The 17848-nt window shown below is 37.9% G+C and overlaps 4 protein-coding genes across 5 annotated transcripts in view; 1 reads left to right on the top strand and 3 right to left on the bottom strand.

Annotated features, from left to right (window-relative positions):
* Positions 1–17848, top strand: part of LOC135165149 (neuronal acetylcholine receptor subunit alpha-5-like) — a 36736-nt gene that overhangs the window by 15035 nt on the left and 3853 nt on the right. The window lies entirely within an intron of this gene.
* Positions 5880–8201, bottom strand: LOC135165155 (uncharacterized). Its single transcript, XM_064126170.1, has 8 exons — positions 8044–8201; positions 7726–7968; positions 7482–7662; positions 7289–7395; positions 7081–7224; positions 6807–6887; positions 6331–6561; positions 5880–6050 (listed from the first exon to the last, which is right to left on the bottom strand). The coding sequence occupies exons 1-8, from the start codon at positions 8119–8121 to the stop codon at positions 5940–5942; spliced, it is 1176 nt and encodes a 391-aa protein (XP_063982240.1). The 5' UTR covers positions 8122–8201; the 3' UTR covers positions 5880–5939.
* Positions 8307–9171, bottom strand: LOC135165162 (uncharacterized). The gene has a single exon (XM_064126181.1). The coding sequence runs from the start codon at positions 9125–9127 to the stop codon at positions 8696–8698; it is 432 nt and encodes a 143-aa protein (XP_063982251.1). The 5' UTR covers positions 9128–9171; the 3' UTR covers positions 8307–8695.
* Positions 9369–16518, bottom strand: LOC135165394 (uncharacterized). The gene is made up of 16 exons (XM_064126657.1): positions 16312–16518; positions 15511–15748; positions 15096–15438; positions 14251–14581; positions 13963–14107; positions 13652–13890; positions 12883–13117; positions 12624–12763; positions 12173–12273; positions 12013–12085; positions 11694–11931; positions 11229–11571; positions 10795–11125; positions 10432–10576; positions 10113–10351; positions 9369–9978 (listed from the first exon to the last, which is right to left on the bottom strand). Exons 1-16 carry the CDS (start codon positions 16353–16355, stop codon positions 9756–9758), a joined length of 3408 nt encoding a protein of 1135 aa, XP_063982727.1. The 5' UTR covers positions 16356–16518; the 3' UTR covers positions 9369–9755.

Genomic DNA, 17848 nt, shown 5'->3' on the forward strand with positions numbered 1-17848 from the left:
ACAAAGTTGTTTGCATTTCTTCATATTTGGATGAAAATAGTTTTTAGGAGGATAAAAATAACTTATGCTAAATAGATAGAGCTGAAGAATCCTTTAGGGTAATTTTTTTTATAATCCAGCTGAGGTTTTCCCTAGTCCATCGGCGAAGGTGGTACAGCAGTTTCGAAGGTGGGATGGGAACAAATTGTAAAGACCCCAAAGGGTACACGAGGAGATGATTTAATGCAACCTATCACCTCCAGGAACGTCTGGCACATGAATATAATTGTTTACAAATCCCATTGGCATCTTTTCCGCGTGATCCCTGTTCCATGTTTGTCTTATCATAAGACATACCACTCCCTGAAAAAATCCATTCGTCTCCTCCTTCTTCTTTTTCTAATTTTTGGTCCAGGGCAGGACCGTTGCATGCTGGTGTCTCCTTCACCTACCTCACGCAGAGAAACACTCTAAATGAGTGTGACAATGCGTGAAAACAATACTAGGAAGTGCACGAGTACGGATCGCATACGTGAATGGGTCGTCAACGCGGCAGGTGCCCCCGTCATTTCTATTTATAAGAACTGGTCACCGAATCGTTGGAATGGTCGTCTAGTCGCAACGTCGTCCCCGCACTTGCCTCGTCCTCATATCACAACTGACTGCGGACGCTAAACAGAATCAATTATTGCGTAGAAACTTGTTGGTGTCATCCTCATTTTTTATGTTTCTATTCGTTCCACTTATCCTCGATGGATTATGCGCCAAACACCAGGTTACATCATTATGGTAATTTCACACGGTCTTAGCATCAATGCATCTACAATATTGTATATGACTCCGATGTCCGTTGATTTGATAATAACAAGTGCACGGAGAAAAAAAAATTCTTTAAAAATTATCAGCCAAATTACGCTTGTCAAGGTTTGCTGGAAAAATTAGACTTGGGAGGCTAATTATTGTGATAAAAGTACCCTTCGTTCCTCGTTTGGCCCCCGAGAGGTCTAATTTTTACCTAAAATTTCGTTCCGTATCGTAAACTGTCAGGAAAAAGTCCAAAACGTTCAAGAAAAAATACCAAATGTTTCGTAAAAAAATGCGCGACTGTTCCATAATTTTTATTGTTTTGATTAGCAGACTGTGGAACAGGCACGTAATTTCTTAAGAATTTTGTTCCGTCAAGGTCAAAGGACCTCTGTTGAGGAATCAATTGACGTGATACCGAGTCTCGTGCCGATATTTTTTGCTCTGCGCGTCTAAAACTTCCCTTTTTTACGCACCATGTTAACACAACAATTCGATGCTCAAGTAGTTAGGAAAGTAATTAAAATATTTAGCGAAATATCGATGTCCGCTACTTACAATATCCCAATGATGTGGTTTATCGGGGAAATATTGGAATTCTACTCTTTCAAGGTGCCGTAGTTCACGAGTATAAAAAGGAATGATTATGAAAGAGCGATTTGGGAAGATTGAGGGACTAGTTATGAGTCGGGGATAGACTTCACAACACATTACTTAATTTAAGTTGTTGACATTTCGTCTCGAGGAGAGGATGAGAGAAACACGAAAAAATCAACCGAACGTTTATGTTTGTTGGCGGATCATAAATTTCCATTCACGAAAAAAATACCTCTCACGGCCGTTTTATCGCCGAGATCCTGTAGTGATGGTTATGGACATTGAATGGATCTGTCAATTTATAATTTACAGAGCGGAGAGGATATCGCATTCATAATCAATGCACGCTGGACAGAATCAATTGTTCTCCGGAATAATCATCGGATTTGGTTTTGTAATTTATCATATTCGCGTTACACACTTTCACGTAAAAATAAATTCAATAAAAAATTGTGCTGCTTTCACTGGGAGATTTTATTTTTTTATTATTTTGGTTTTTGTCGGATTCTGTTGGAAGTGTCACTCACCAAACCAAATTTGAATTCATTTTTTTGGTGATCATACAGCCGGCATGTTTAAATATTCGTAAAGTTTCTGAGTAGATCATATCGAAGTGAGGAAATACATTAAATTGTGCATTGAAATAATTTTTATTTCTCCCATATCAAAGAAACTCAAATGAGGGGATTAATCCAGCACAAAAGATCAATTATTGGGGTATATTGTATTCCCTGTCATAAATTTCAATCACTCACATGCATACGTTATAAAAAAAACATACGACCAGACGCAAGAAAATATATTGATCGAATCCCCTTCAGATGAATAATGGGAATGAAAATAAAAACTGACCTTGAAGTAAAGCGATTGTGGCTTGGTATTCCGCCAATTTTTCATCGACGTAATCTTGACTTTGACTGGCGATAATTTCTGCAGTACTGGGCCCACTGTCCTCGTCGTCGTTTGGGGATGGTTCTAGGGGTACACCGACATACTCATAATCACCCGATCTGTACGGGGCGATCAGATACTCAGGGGGCCCACAGGGTAGGGGGACACCCGGTGCTTCTATTGGACTCTGCAGAGCAAAAACATTACATTCCGTTATTGAAATTGATTCGTGCGGGAATTCAAGAAAAATTTGAAAAATGGGGACTGCAGAGGAGAAATGTCAGGCGGTTGTTTTAAATGACAGAGAGTGTCTGGGGTGGGACTGTGAAATTGAGAAAAAAAAATACTAGACGGGTTTAACAACTCGAGACACATTTCAATAGTATGTCAATAACTTGCCACTAAAAATTATTTGACATCCATGATTAACAAAAAATCAATCAATCTGATAAATGAAACGAAATTCAAAAAGTGTTCAAATGCACGTTTCAATGGTCAGTTTCTCCACTGCAATTTCATTGAATTCCATTTATGAGTAATTGCAGCTCTAATTTATCTATGTGGTTTAGCTAGATTCCAGAAACCGGTTAAAAATAGATGAATAATTAATGGGAATGAGATATGTGTTGAGATAAATGGGATAATTCATTGCAAGTTCAAGTCTGTCGTCAAGTCGTGAAGGATAACAGAACATGTTTATTTCCTAACTTTATGGCATAATAAAAAATATTCCAAATTAAATATTTAACGAGACATTAAATTTTTAAAAAATTGTCTTCTGCCCCAGCTCATAGTTTACAGTCTATTTTTTTTTCTACAGCGTAAAAATAATAGTTATGAATTTTCTAATGGGTAAGAGAATAGTTAATATACTTTAACGACTTTTAAATATATACTTAATCATTTTACTCGAAGTTTGGATACTCCTTGAATTCAAACCGGTTTTTCGACTTGATTCAGAAGGAATTTTTTTGATGATCTTACCTGAGGTATGTAAGGTCGAGGCGCAGCGTTTCCAGTGGAAACGGGCGACGGCCATCTTGGTCTTGGGCACTGGATAAATCCAGGCGGTGGACAGCCAAAAACCGGTGACATGCCCGGTGAGATAGGCATGCCGATGGGGACCGGGCTCATCGGGTGCATCATTCCGGGATACGTCAGGGGTGACATGGGGTGGTGGATGGGAGTGGGTGGACCACGTGCTGGGGAAGCGGGACGAAAGGGACTGTGGGAGGTGGGACGGGCTGACCAGCCTGATGGGCCGTACCCGCCCGGGGGTCGTGAAGGATGCTGAGACATCTTCCTATCTCTCTTCTCTTTTCTTTAAGACAGCATCCCTGCAACGACAGATCAATTACAATGATATTCCAGGAGAAATTAAAAGATCTTGGAAATGTTGGATGACTGTAACGCTTCTATTTTTGAGCAAAATCGATATTCGGAAGTGTTTGTTCAAGACAAACCCAGACATTTCAAAATTTACGTTGGAACTCCCTCCAGAAATACATATCTCAAAGCTCTGAAGTTGTGGTGACATAAATCCATGAAAGCCTCTATTCACTCCAGTCGTGTTTAATCTTAAAACCCAAATGCATAAACATATCACGCCTCGCTCTTCTCAAAACTTCAAATTTGAAAAATCTCTCAAACATTACTGCAAACGTATAAAAAAATTAATTTTCGTGATCTTGAGTTGTTAAATCCAACAGAGCATTCATCATAACTCCAACTAGGATAATCAAATGCAAAGTCAAAGGAACAATGCCCAATTGTCGTGATGGTGATAGTTGTCAAATAAAATATCAATTTTCACCATTCAATCGTCAGAGATTATCACGCACCACAAATAAATGATTTATCGTCCGAGAATATTGAGATCAACATGAGAAATTGAACAGATGAATGCAGTCTAATGGAAGAGATGACAGGGGCCATCCCCTCCTCGAAATAAAGCAATTGGCCGAGGATTTTTCACCGATGTGATCACAAATTTATACGAACCGAGTGCGTCGGCTGAAGCAGGAATACAATTCGTAATGGCTCATCGCCAAAATTCTCTAGAAATACCGAATCTAAACCACGGCCTAGCCCTCATATCAATCGTCAATCGGATGTCACCCCAATATTCAGTTACTAAATTTCCCTCGCAACTTCCGCAAAGTGGTTTATTCTCTTCTTGATACACGTCACCAAAATTATTTTTATTTTATCGTTTGTCTATTTGTCTCGTTAAGTAAAAAATTAGTAACAAGAGTCGGAAGAGGAACAATGATGAATTTTTTATTGTCACTTTGTTTGAGGTTCAGGGACAGGTTTTGTATACAATGACAGCTGTGACATAGTTGACATTATCCACCCAAATGCCCCTAAAAATAGTTGCTTTTCTGCGCCCCAAGCGCATTAAACCAGGCTTACCTCCCCCCCATCAAGTTCCACTTATTTTAACATCTTAACGAGAAAAATCATCTGAAAAATGATGCGCTTCAAAATTTATGATAGCAAAAAGAAAAGATAATTTTTGGGCTTTCGAAGAAGAGTCATTTTGACCGGATACTGTGAGTGTAGGCCGTCTAAATATACCCCAATTCCTATATTTAAATTCGAAAGACGCGCGCGGGTTATGCCCGCAGTCTGTACCCGTAAAGAAAAGAATATTTCACCATGACTCCCTTTCACGCATCCGCCTATTTCAAGTACCTGACACAAATATGCTTTCGTCCTTTCAAATATCCGAGAACGTTCACCCACAACTTGTGGAATTTTCCAAATTTACGAAATCAACGAATGAGAGTAAAAAAAAACTGTGCAAATGGGTTGAACAAACATTTATCATCACAACTTTGGACTCGGAATAATTCCAAAAATAAAATTTGCGAGTGAATCGAACGGAAATAGGTACTGGATTGATGTCGACGGTTAAGTTAAAATTGCACAAACTCGAAAGAGAAAAGTTTTCAAAATTATTTTTAGTAAACTATGAAGTCAGAATATTGAATAAGAAAATGTAACACTTTTGGGGAGCATTACATCACGAGGTTGAGGTAGAAGCGAGAAGATATTTTTTTAGTGCCAAGAATATGCGAAAATAATGGCAACTTTTTTGGGTACCGCCAAAGGTCGTCGAACCTGTTGCTTTTTTCCAATAAAATTATAACAATTATTGAAATATTACGGTTGCTTACCCTTGGCGAAGCTCTTCACTCCTCGCGTCACTCAATTCGATCCTTCGAGTTTTTATCACACTTATCGATCCTTTCACAGTTTCACACAAAACCAACAAAGTACAGGGGAGATAAATAAAACAAATAAATGAGGGACAAGCGTAATGTCGAGGACGATATTATAAAATTCGTGAAAAGCGATCGTTCGGTTTTTAATCGTTAAATTTCAAAATGCCGGTTCACGCCGAGAAGCTAGAACAGACTGACTTCCATGGAACCATTGGCTCTGGACTGGCGTAGATGCGGGCGGCCGTCGGCGCCGTCGTGCTTTATATTTAACTTTGGCATCACTCGACATTCGACTGTATATCTTAGCGAAAGGTCTAGCCTAAGATCATCCACCTATCTTCATGCATTTATCGCTTGATTACGGGCTAACTAATGTCATTCGGATGATTTTTCATTTTATTTAGGGGATACAGGCGGTAAGATGACAGGTGAAATGGCCTAGGGGAACTCGGCGATGCGGAGGGTCGAGTCTAATCCCCCGAAGACTAGAGACATCATGTGGGTGTCTATCGTCAGAACTGCTTTGGTTACTGGAAAGCTTCCGATCACCTGTGAAATGAATAATTAATTTTTCTCATAATTACTTGAAAAGTGCACCGTCTGAGGGGATCCAGTGGGCCCAGTGCCATGGTCCCCGAACTGGGTGCCTTCAACTGAGCCCGACAGGGGATATCGAAGAGTTCTACGCCCAAAAAATTGAAATACTCAAAATTCTAATCGAATTGTCATCACAAATTGATCTGGGGTTTCAGGATCTTTCCAAAAATATTAAACTATACCCCCAAGTCAATGGGACCTTGTCAATGTCCCATCCCTCCCTCATCTTTACCCTTTTCTCAGTCAAGTCAATGACTTCAACAGCACCAGTACCAACGCCTCCCGTAACAACAAGATCACCTCGAGCTTCTCCATTGAAATACTGTGCCACATACAAAAATTCACCATCAAGTGTTGTTGGTCGATTTCGTGGGATTATTGTATCCATCAATCGTCCACTGATCAAGTCCCACAGCTGGAGACTTCCCTCCACCGTCCATGAACCAGTTATAATTTTGGTTTCCTAAAAGCACAGCAATAACGTAACATTGAGAAATCGAATTATAACTGATGTTATGCGATGTTGACGGTAATAATAATGATCAACTCTCGTTATTTATTAATAAACCATTGGGATGAGTTCACGATTTAATTTTAAACGTCAACGCATGCGGCGCGTCAAACTGACGAGCCAAGAAATGCTATGACCAATTAGTTGTGCAGCAAATCGGTGAATGAATCAATGGTTTGAATTTATCGATCACTTACGTGAACGTCTAGGGCATCACCGCATATGTGGGGACCTTTTATTGAGCGTATCGATCCTCCACCTGTTCGTATATCCCATATCTGCCAGAAAATTAATAAATAATAGCTCTGAATAATTATTTGCAAAAATCAGTTTATTAAAATTATTCTTTTTTTACTCTACTCTCATATAATATCATGTTCAATTGCTTTCTTTTGTCAACTGCAACTACATTCGTGACTCTTAATTTTTTATTTGTTAATAATTTAATGAAAACGTAAAGGGTTGCATTACCTGTACTGTATCATCCCACCCACCACTAACAATTAATTCTGGAATTGTTTTATGGAATTTCGCTGCAAATATTCTCATTCTGTGGAACTTCTCCAATGCGTCCGCTATCATACCCGTCGTATCTTTCTGATAGGTGTGAATGACCTGTCATAAAACATGAGTCATGAATTACAATATGAATTTTACAATATTTCTAAAATTTATGCACTTTCCCTGTTGAAGCATCATAAACCCTCAGTGCAGCGTCTTTTCCACCGGAGACGAGATACTCTCCATCTGTGCTTGCGCTGATTGTGTTAATTTCGTTTTCGGGTTCTAGTGAAATAATGATTTTAGAAATTAATGGAAAGCATTTGGGAAATAATCGATTGAGAAAGGATTAAGTCACTTTGTAATAGAACCTTCAATGAATTTGAAGCATTCCTCGGTGTCTAAATTACATATGAATATTTTGCCACAAGCACTCGAGGCGTAGAGAATCATTCCCTCAATCGCATGAAATTGACAGCACATTATTGGAAGTGATTCCTCTGGAGCAAGCCGAAGGGTAGAAAGCAGTTGTCCTGTCTCACCATTCCTCATCTAGAGAATAATAAGTCAGTTATTATGACAACGGAATTATGAAAATAATTAAATGCAATTAACCTCTATCCCGCCATCACCGAAACCAGTAGCAACGATATCGCCTCTGAGTGAAAATTTCGCAGAGTAAAGTCCGTTGAACGTTTCCGGAAAATTAACTTCGTGACGTATCCTTCCTCTATGACAAGTGTTGGCAACATTTTGACAAGTTCTGTCAAGCCATGTGGCTTGTCGTTGTGATTTTCTCGCGGTTGTCTTACATTTCGTGTCGGAAGTGGACAGACTAGGAATATAATTTATCGCCTTCTGAACAGAAGAAATGTTGTTAAACATTGAGAATGCCCCACTTTTTTTAGATTAAAATTTGTAATGAAGACTCACGTTTTTTAAAGAGTCTGAAAATTTTGACGTATCCGATAATTTCGAATAAACTCGAGTTGGTTCATCTGAATCACGCATTATCTCAGGAAGAAAACTGTCTTGATATTGTGTGAACTCAATGAATGAATTTTCCGACGATGATTACCTCTATCTGATACAGAGAGTCGACTCTTGATGCCAGCAAACCGTAACAAAAAACTGTCATACCGAACTGTCATCATTGTCAGCCCCGTTCAGGCGACCATAGTCCGACAGATGTCCGGTACAAACCAGTTCAACAGATATATAAATTACGATAATCACAAACAATAAGAATGTAGCGATTAGAGTCAAAAAACACGAGACAGATTTATTTTTCATTCAAATTTTATTTCGCAAATTTTGAAATACAGATTCAAATTTATTTCTATATTGATTGTACCTAGGGAAATTGTCACCTAACATTTATTTGACACATATCTGAGGACTATCATTTCACTAATTACAAAAACCATACAAATTCCCACTTACCCTATTTTTTTACTTTTTATTCCCTTTTACAATCGAAACTAAATAAATTATATTTATTCTAATTGTTAGCTAACAATCCTAATACTATCGCGGGCCCGCAATTACCATTAATTACCCTAATTCCTATCTAACCAACATAACTTTATCTAAACTTAAGCATACTTCTAAACTCCGGTTTCTCTCGGGGTTTAACAATATTTTTCCCATTTTGCGGAACAATATTATTAACCCCCCGGGAGACACCAGAAGGTCCATAATTAAAAACAACCGGACGAGCTGAAGCCCGCCGAATTTGGGAATGTTTTACAACAGTTTCCGGTTTCCTCACCTGAAATATCAGATCGAAAATCATAATTTGCTCCCTCCTAATATGGCGTCTGGCAGTGGCCCTTAAACGAGGGTCACTTTGGCAGACACGGTGCCATCCCCGTGACACCCTAGCCGCATTCAAAAGAGATTCAGGATCCAGGAGTCTAAAAATAGACTGTACTACCTCTGGTGGTAGATTTACAGTCGGATCCATGTCGGGCTTGCCAACGCCTAAGAGACGCATGAGCTTTCCAAAAAATTCCATGTTGCTACCTCTGCAAGAAGTTGCGGAATGACCGCTCCTGTCAGTCTGACCCCTTTTATATCTCCACCCCCCTCCTCTACATCCCCCCTCCACTACCTCCCCCCTCCACTACCGCTCCCCCACCATCTCGGTGGACCAATCAGAAGGGTGTCTGCTCGACCAATAGGATTCGACCATCAAATAAAAGCCCATAGCCTCATTATCAGGATAATTACGAAAGATTATGTAAAAAAGAACGAACTGTCGGTAAATTGAATGTATTTTATGTCAGAATTGAGTACATTAATTTGACGCTGTAATTACATAATTTTTAATTTTCCTTTCAGATATAGCAATAAATAATAGTTGAAGTAGTAGAAAATATCGTAATCCACGGCCTGTAAAAAATATGAAGCCGTAAAAGTAAAATTATTTGCGAGTCTTGGTAACAGTAAATGAAAATCGGATTTTCCTCGGTGAAATGACCGGTGTTAGCACAAGGGTGGTTTTTAAAAAATGTCTTCTCATGTATTAAATATCACTGGGATTCCACATTCACCCTTTTCCATTTTTCAAAGTTGATAGGACATTGCAGACATTTAAAGACAACCAGTTAATGAATTTTAATTCAATAAATTGAAAAGTTCATTCATGGGAATGCAAAACAATGTTGACTTTGCGGGTAATCTGATTGGCAATACAGCTGATTAATTTTGGTGAAATTTTGATTATTCTCGCAGTCGAAGGAGGTATCCACGAAGGGTATCAATCGTCCCTCCTTGATTACTTTCTTTAGCCATAGACTAGAACGCTTGGGGGTGCGTGGGCGGTCCGGGTCATTAAAATCTACATGGACAAGTCCAAAACGTTGCCTGAAAATATGAAAAATCATTAATTCAACCGAAAGGGCGTAGGAATATTCGAAATTGTTAGACAATTTGTTAATAAGGGGTTTTTAAACTTCATCGATCATTGATAACTAGTGAAGGTGATTTTAATTGCTTACGAATATCCATCAACCCATTCAAAATTATCCAACAGACTCCAAACGGTGTACGACCGCACGTCACACCCATCATGGACAGCCAGAAACACTTCCTTCATGAAAGAATACAAGTATGAAATCCTATCGGCGTCATCGAGTTCAGAGCTCCCAGCCATTCCATTCTCCAATATGTGGACAGGTGGATTGTCGAAGGCATCTCTTATCTGTCTTAGAACTGCTCCAATGCCTTCGGGGACTATCTAAATAAAATGAAATACGATAACACGATTTGTCGTGGAATCCACTGTACCATGAGGAAATCTGGAAATTCATTACTCACTGAAAATCCGTTGGTAGTAAATTGCCAGTGGGGGTGATCGGTTTTTATCAGGCCAGAATCATCGTACCATCTTCCGTTAATTTTCGGAGTTGGTTCCACCATATAAGATACGTAATGATTTAAACCCAAGTAGTCAGCAGAACCTCTAGATTACAATCACAAATAGTAAGAATATAATTAGTAGGAAAATTCATTATCAAACATGTGGTGACGTAGCTCCTTTCAGGGAACCCCTGACCCATATTGATCCACATTGATCTATATTGCTGTATCGGAAGGAATTTTCAACTTGTTTTCCGTCGCCAATTAAGTAGCCAATTAAATTATCTTGCCTATAATATTGAGCATTGATTTCAAACTCACTTGATATAATTAACCCAATCAGCCGAAAATTCTGGTAGCCTTGACTTTGTCAAACCCTCTGCTTTGCTGTTCTCTGCAACTCTCAGTCTCATCACCGGTGGATAGTCACCTTCCATGGAAAATATTGGATGCATAATCCATCCAATATCGAAGTCAAATCCAATTTTCGCGCTCTCCAAATCATCCGAAGATATCGGAATATGATTCACACCACTCATGATCAATCCGACTTGACCTCCTTGTGTTGGCCTAAACTCTTCGTTATAAATATGATACGCCCGTGCATGTGCTTTCAGAAGATTATGTACGCAAGAATAACGAGCTGAATATGCTGATCCATAAAGATTTTGAAATAAAAAAATAATAACCGTGAAATGACATTAGAATCGTTTCAAAAATTCAAAATTCCCTGCTCACATTGAACATTGGTTTACCTGTATTTGCTTCAGTCTCATTAGTAAAAAAAATGTACATGCAGTAAACATCCAACTCATTGATAGTAGACCAAAATTTCACTTTGGATCCCAATTGATTGAACAGAACTCTAGCATAATCAGCAAAATGTTCAACCATTGATTCATTGGTCCATCCCCCTGTTTTTTCAATCAAGGATTGCACGTCGTCAAAATGGAGCATCGTAACATATGGAACAATTCCATTGGCCAGCAGTTCATCAATAAGATTATTATAGTACTGTACTCCATCTTGACTAATTATGTTTGGTGTTCCACTCGGTAATATTCGTGACCAACTTATAGAAAATCGATAATGATTCACCTGGCAAAAGCGTTATTAATTGTTTATCGACGGTTTTTTCATTTTTCAAAACTTCTCACAGTATATATATTCATTATTTTATATTTATGGTTGTAGGGAGCACTAAGGGCGCAAGTACTTACGCCTATATTCTTAAGTATCTGCACATCTTCTTTATATTTGTGATAGGAATCAGCTGCTACATCTCCATTATCTCCTCCGTTGTAATGAGATGGATTAGTATGAGTTCGCCGATCCCATATACTTTCCGATTTATCACTTACATTCCATGCCCCTTCGATTTGGTAAGCGGATGTTGCAGCTCCGATAGAAAGCCCTTCGGGAATAGCAAAATGACCCGCATGTCCTGCGAATATTTGTCTAGAAAGGAAATAAATGGAGTTAAATCGAAAACTCGACGTGAACAGCATATGTTTTTGCATTTCCTCATTATTTCATAACTCGTGAAGTGTCGGTGACATTTGTAGCACCAGTACGAAGCTTCGTGACCCATTATATAATATAACTCTGGTTGCTAATGATGAAAAATTATATTATTGTATTTTACCTGGAGAAATATAAGACGTACACTGCTGCAGTGAAGATCTTCATGCTGCCCTACACTTTAATACTTGTGATACCGAGACCGTGAATTCAATACCAAAAATCTCTTTATCCTCAACTCTCGTGAGATTAAAAATATCAGTCGTTATCAGCCTGATGCTTGAGGAAAAAAATATAAAATAAAAAAAATTAACAAAACCGCTAAATTGAATTCTCAATTATATCTAATTAGTAGGTGTGGTGCACCCATTGCCCGGATAATTCACCCATCTGATACCTCATTTATCATTTTGAAAATGAATTTTCCCATTTTTTATGTACCTTTTCTAAATGTTCTTCGCAACATACTGAACATTGGACGAAGACAGGTAGATATAGACCACTCAGACATCATGAATTAAAAGAAAATAAAATATGTCAGTTTATTTGCCAAAACATTTGTTGAAAATAAATACTCAAACATCGAAGTAGCTAGCGATTGCCAAATGAACTATGTTTGCGATAGTTACCATCGACCACTTCCCCCGGAGTGAAATTTCTGGGTAAAATTCCGCGGGGCAAAACGGAAAAAAACCATTAGCCAAATCAGGAAAAAAATCATTATCAGCACTGGAAAATATATTGGACTAAACGTGAATTTGTTCCTGGACTTTTGTAAAAATTATCCAGAAATTTTACTCCAATCGCATTAGGGTTTGCATTAGGATTAGCATTAGGCATCACAATTGTTTATCGCATCCGAACAATTATGATTTTGTCCAGAACTCATACTAAAATTCTACGCAATGTGAACACGACTGCAAGTGTGAACAAAACTTCCAACCGATAAAGGGCGTTCTTTCCGTGCAACGAGCCAGAACCATTTTTAGGGTTTGCAACCATATCCTTATATGGTATGAGCTTTCTTTCTTCCAGAACTTTAGCCAACCAGTGACTCGACAGCTTGAGAGTTCTCGTGCGATTAGGATCTTTGAAATCCACGTGGACTATCCCAAACGGTTGTCTGTAAATTATAAATATACATCAATATCATTGACTATTTTTTTGAAGGGAGGTAAATCCTCAATAAGTGCTCCCCAGATATTTCAACTCCTGGAGCTTGTGGAGTTCCAGTCAGGCCATGAAAGAGAGAGGAAAACACTGGTCATTTAAAGACATATCCAGGTAAAGTTTCGCTGCGATTTTACTGTTTGTATTGCACATTCGCCCTAAGTAAGATAAATAAACCGGGATAAAACCAGTCTGACGACGACTGGGTAACAAAAGCATAAGAATTGTGAAAGTCTGGCGGGAGATAAACGATAAGTGCCTTCGGAGGACTATCGGGGGTCGGATAATGGGTATTCTCTCCCCTTAATAATAACGAGGGACCATAACATACTAACAATGTCGAAAAATAATGAAAATCGCATTGCAAATTCTGCAAGGGTATAAAATAACATACAATATAACAATCATAAATACTTGTGGAGCCCTGCACTTATCAACGATTCACTTTACTTCGGATTTCAATTTACTCAATATTATTTATACTTACGAATATCCAACATACCACTCGAAATTATCAAACAAACTCCAAATAGTATACGATCTCACGTTACATCCATCACGAATAGCTAACAGCACTTCCTTCATGAAGGAATACAAAAATGAAATTCTATCCGTATCATTAATTCCTGATCTTGTCGCCATTCCATTTTCTAATATGTAAACTGGCGGATTATTGTACGATAACTTTATCTCTCTCAGAACCGCTCCGATGCCTTTCGGGAATATCTGTAGGTGGTGAATTAAGATCAATTTTTTGCATAAATATTGACAGTCTGTACTGCTGTATAAATTACATACGGGAAATCCGGAGATGGTATAATTCCACTTGGGGTTATCAGTCTTTTTAAGACCCGTATCATCGTACCATCTTCCATCAGACTTGGGCGCTGGTTCCACCATATATGACACATAATGATTCAAACCGAGGTAATCAGAAGTTCCTCTGGAACAAGTTTGCAAATATAAATGACAAAAAAGAATTTTTTGTTAATGTCCGGAGAGGGAGTTTTGTGTAGGGGATGAGGATAACTGTTATTAGGGAATCCCATGTTAGACGCGTATTCGCAAGAGTTAATTAACACTCACTTGATGTACTGCACCCATTCGGGGGAAAATTCTGGTAATCTCGAAGATGGCAGCCCTTCGGCCTTGCTGTTCTCGGCAATTCTCGTTTTCATAACTTCTGGGTAGTCACCCTCTTTTGAAAATATGGGATGCATTATCCACCCAGTTTCAAAGTCAAATGCAATTTTTTCACTCGTCGTATCATTAGCGGAAACTGGTAGATGATGAGAGCCGTGCACGATTATCCCAACTTGGCCGCCTTGCGTTGCTCGAAATTCGTCGTTGTAAATATGATAAGCACGTGCGTGTCCTTTCAGGAGATTGTGGATACAACTATAACGGATTGTATACGCTACTCGATATGAAACATAGTAAACAGATGACTTTCAATGGTTTGGGAATATTTTGTCCTGGACGTGGAGATAAAAGTTGAAAAAAATGCCACACTCAGAATTATAATCAGTAATACGTGAAAAAGCACGATAATAATAATAAATTTTACTTCATTAGCTCAACCATGAAGACGATTTGAAACAAAGTTATAAAATTTATTTTGGATTCCAGTGAACCGGAATAATTGCGCTAGTTGTTCTTATTATCCATTAATTATTAATTTCTACTGAATTTTTGTAATGTCTCATGTCTAATAATATTCGTGACAGTTTTTATAGAACATATCCCTCCACACACAGACACAAAAATATAATTTTGCTAATGGTATTTGTTCCGGATAATGAAATGCAAAAAATTTCTTCAAAAAATTCGCTTTAAATTATTGTCAGAACTGTCAAAAGAGTATTCAGTTGCTAAATTATATTTTTCTCTCAGTGTTAACATTCAACTATCAACAATCACGTCATAACTACCTGTGTTTGGTTCACTCTCATTCACGTAGAAGTTCTCCTCGCAGTAGATGTTCAACTCATTGATAGTTGTCCAGAATTTGACTTTTGGCCCGAGCTCTCGGAATATAACCCTCGCGTAATCCCCAAAGTATTCAACCATTGATTCATTAGTCCATCCCCCTGTCTTCTCAGCCAACGATTGGACATCGTCAAAATGAAAGATAGTTACGAATGGGACTATTCCATGAGCCAGCAGTTCATCAATGAGATTCTTGTAGTACTGGATTCCATCCTTACTGACTTTATCCGGGAATCCGGTCGGCAAAACCCTTGACCAACTTATGGAGAATCGATAATGGTCCAGCTGTGAGAATGAATATTACTAGGGCATTATTTTTTTTCTCTTGATGGAGACTAACATCTGAGTAGTACTCACACCAATCCTCTTAATTATTTGCACATCTTCTTTATACTTGTGGTAAGAATCAGCCGCTACATCTCCACTATCTCCATTACCGTAGTAGGAGATGTTTGTGTGAATTCGCCGATCCCAGACGCTCTCAGATTTATCACTCACATTCCACGCACCTTCGACTTGATAAGCCGATGTTGCAGCTCCGATTGAAAAACCTTTAGGAATCTGTAGATAACTATCATCTTCTGCAAATGTTTGGCTGCAACCAAAAAATTTATCTAAGTGAGACAGGTTAGCCGAAGCAATTAGGAATTCTGGCAAATTATAATTTCTCCTGAGGGCAATGCACATAAATAATGAGTTCTTGATTTCCAGTAAAAAAAATTAGCATTCAGATCTGTAGTTGAGGGATCTCCTTCTCCTTGAATCTACAATAATTTTTTTTTAAATTTTTCTCTTTCCATTTGCTGCTACTGTTTTGATCTTTGGAGTGTTTTTTTGGATTTTTAAATTGTGGAATTTATGGGTCTCCATTTGAAGATTTTTCTCACCTGCAAAAAAGTTATTTTGGGTATTGAATTTTCAAGATTTTTATTACAAAATTAACTAAGTCTTTTTGCCTCAGAGCAAAGTCTGGAAATTTTTTAAAATTTCTAACTCCCAATGTTCTTTTAATTCAAATTAATGAATGATCCTGTTGGCAAAAATAAGGTTTCCATGATGAAATTGGAAAAGGTTTTTTTTTACTAATTTCGCACATAATCATAATACTCTCAGAATACAGAATACCAGACAATTGGTTCGCACAAATCAGGGTTTTACCTCGTCAAGTACAAAATTTGAACTGCCACAAGGAAAGCCGTCATGTCGATCACAGCCTTCAGTGAACTTGAATGTTTCAGTGCATCTGCCACTTAGACCGGAGACTGAGTGACTGAAATCCTTTTATCCGTAACTCAATCGAGATAAACATTTGATCTCTTATCAACATATTATCATTAACGAATATCTGAATGATTGCTATGGATAAACCTGCACACAATCCACTACAGAAGTAGTTTCCTGTTATAAAATTCTTAGATCCCGGAAAATTGGAAAGTTTTGCCAATTGTCAGCGGGGAAATCTCAGAAGTCCTGCCAGGATTTCTGAGATTTCCCCGCTGCAAAAAGATCAATTTGTTGTCCCTCGAGACAGACATTTGGAAAAACAATGAGTGAATATTCTCAATTATCCACCAACTTGCACATCTCTCTCACGATTTTTCCAATTTGCTTTCCTTTTGTTTGTGCTCGGTTTTCAAGTATTGTTCCACCAATAAATTCTCGATTTTCTATTTTATGTCCTCTTAAAATTTGTGAGGAGCTGACGTAATCCTCCTCGAGAATACTAGAGATTTATTTTAGAAATGAATTTCAATGTCAAATTTTATGACCAATTTCTTTGCTGACAGTATCTCTGAAAACACTGGTTTATAATTCTTTATTAAAGTGATTATCCGAAATAAGGTTTAATATGATCATACTCCATTTTGATTTCATATATACAGATAAACGGGCAAGAATAACGTCGAATCTGTACTCGGATTAAGCGTTAAATAAGGAAACATGTGCTAATCTCTTTTGTATCAATGCCAACCAAGGTACGTGCATTATAATCTTATTTCCGTCGAATGGATTTGCTGAGGTGTCATATTGCATTGTACATGTGAATAATTGGTTCATGTAAATTTTCAAGAGAAAATACATTACGATTTAATTGAGAGTTATTCAATTGATTGTTAGAGTTACTCCACGTGAGAAATATTCAGTAAAAAAATACTCGAAAATTTCTTCATTTGAAAACATACAGGGGAAATATCAAATTTTCTCATGACCTCAAATGTGCTCACTCATTGGTTGGAATTAGAGTGGGAAAAATAACGATAAACGTAGGAAATAAACGTCGTCAATTGAACAATATCATTGGCACTGTATCTAACTGATCTTCATTATTATCAGATTGGTATCAATTTTCCCTTCGCCATTGCACTTTTCAGCCGATTTCTAGATAATTGCGGAGGTCTTGTACGATTAGGATGATATGGTAAAAAATTATTAATTATGAATCGATAAGAGGCACTAAGAAATGTTCACCTATATACAGAGAAAAAGTCCAGTAAAAATTACCGTACCGTTTCGACATCGATTGTGTTTTGTTCGTGGGGAAAAAATACCGTACCATTCGATAAATTGGTCAGCTGCTCAGTAACAATTACGTAATCATTCGAGAAAAATTAACCGTCTGTTTGAAGACGGAGAAATTTTTCCCGAGAAATCTTATTGCGAGTAATTTAACCTGACTAACGTTGAGAATTATTCC

This window comes from Diachasmimorpha longicaudata, chromosome 8 (assembly GCF_034640455.1).
Source record: "Diachasmimorpha longicaudata isolate KC_UGA_2023 chromosome 8, iyDiaLong2, whole genome shotgun sequence".
Classification (NCBI taxonomy): domain Eukaryota; kingdom Metazoa; phylum Arthropoda; class Insecta; order Hymenoptera; family Braconidae; genus Diachasmimorpha; species Diachasmimorpha longicaudata.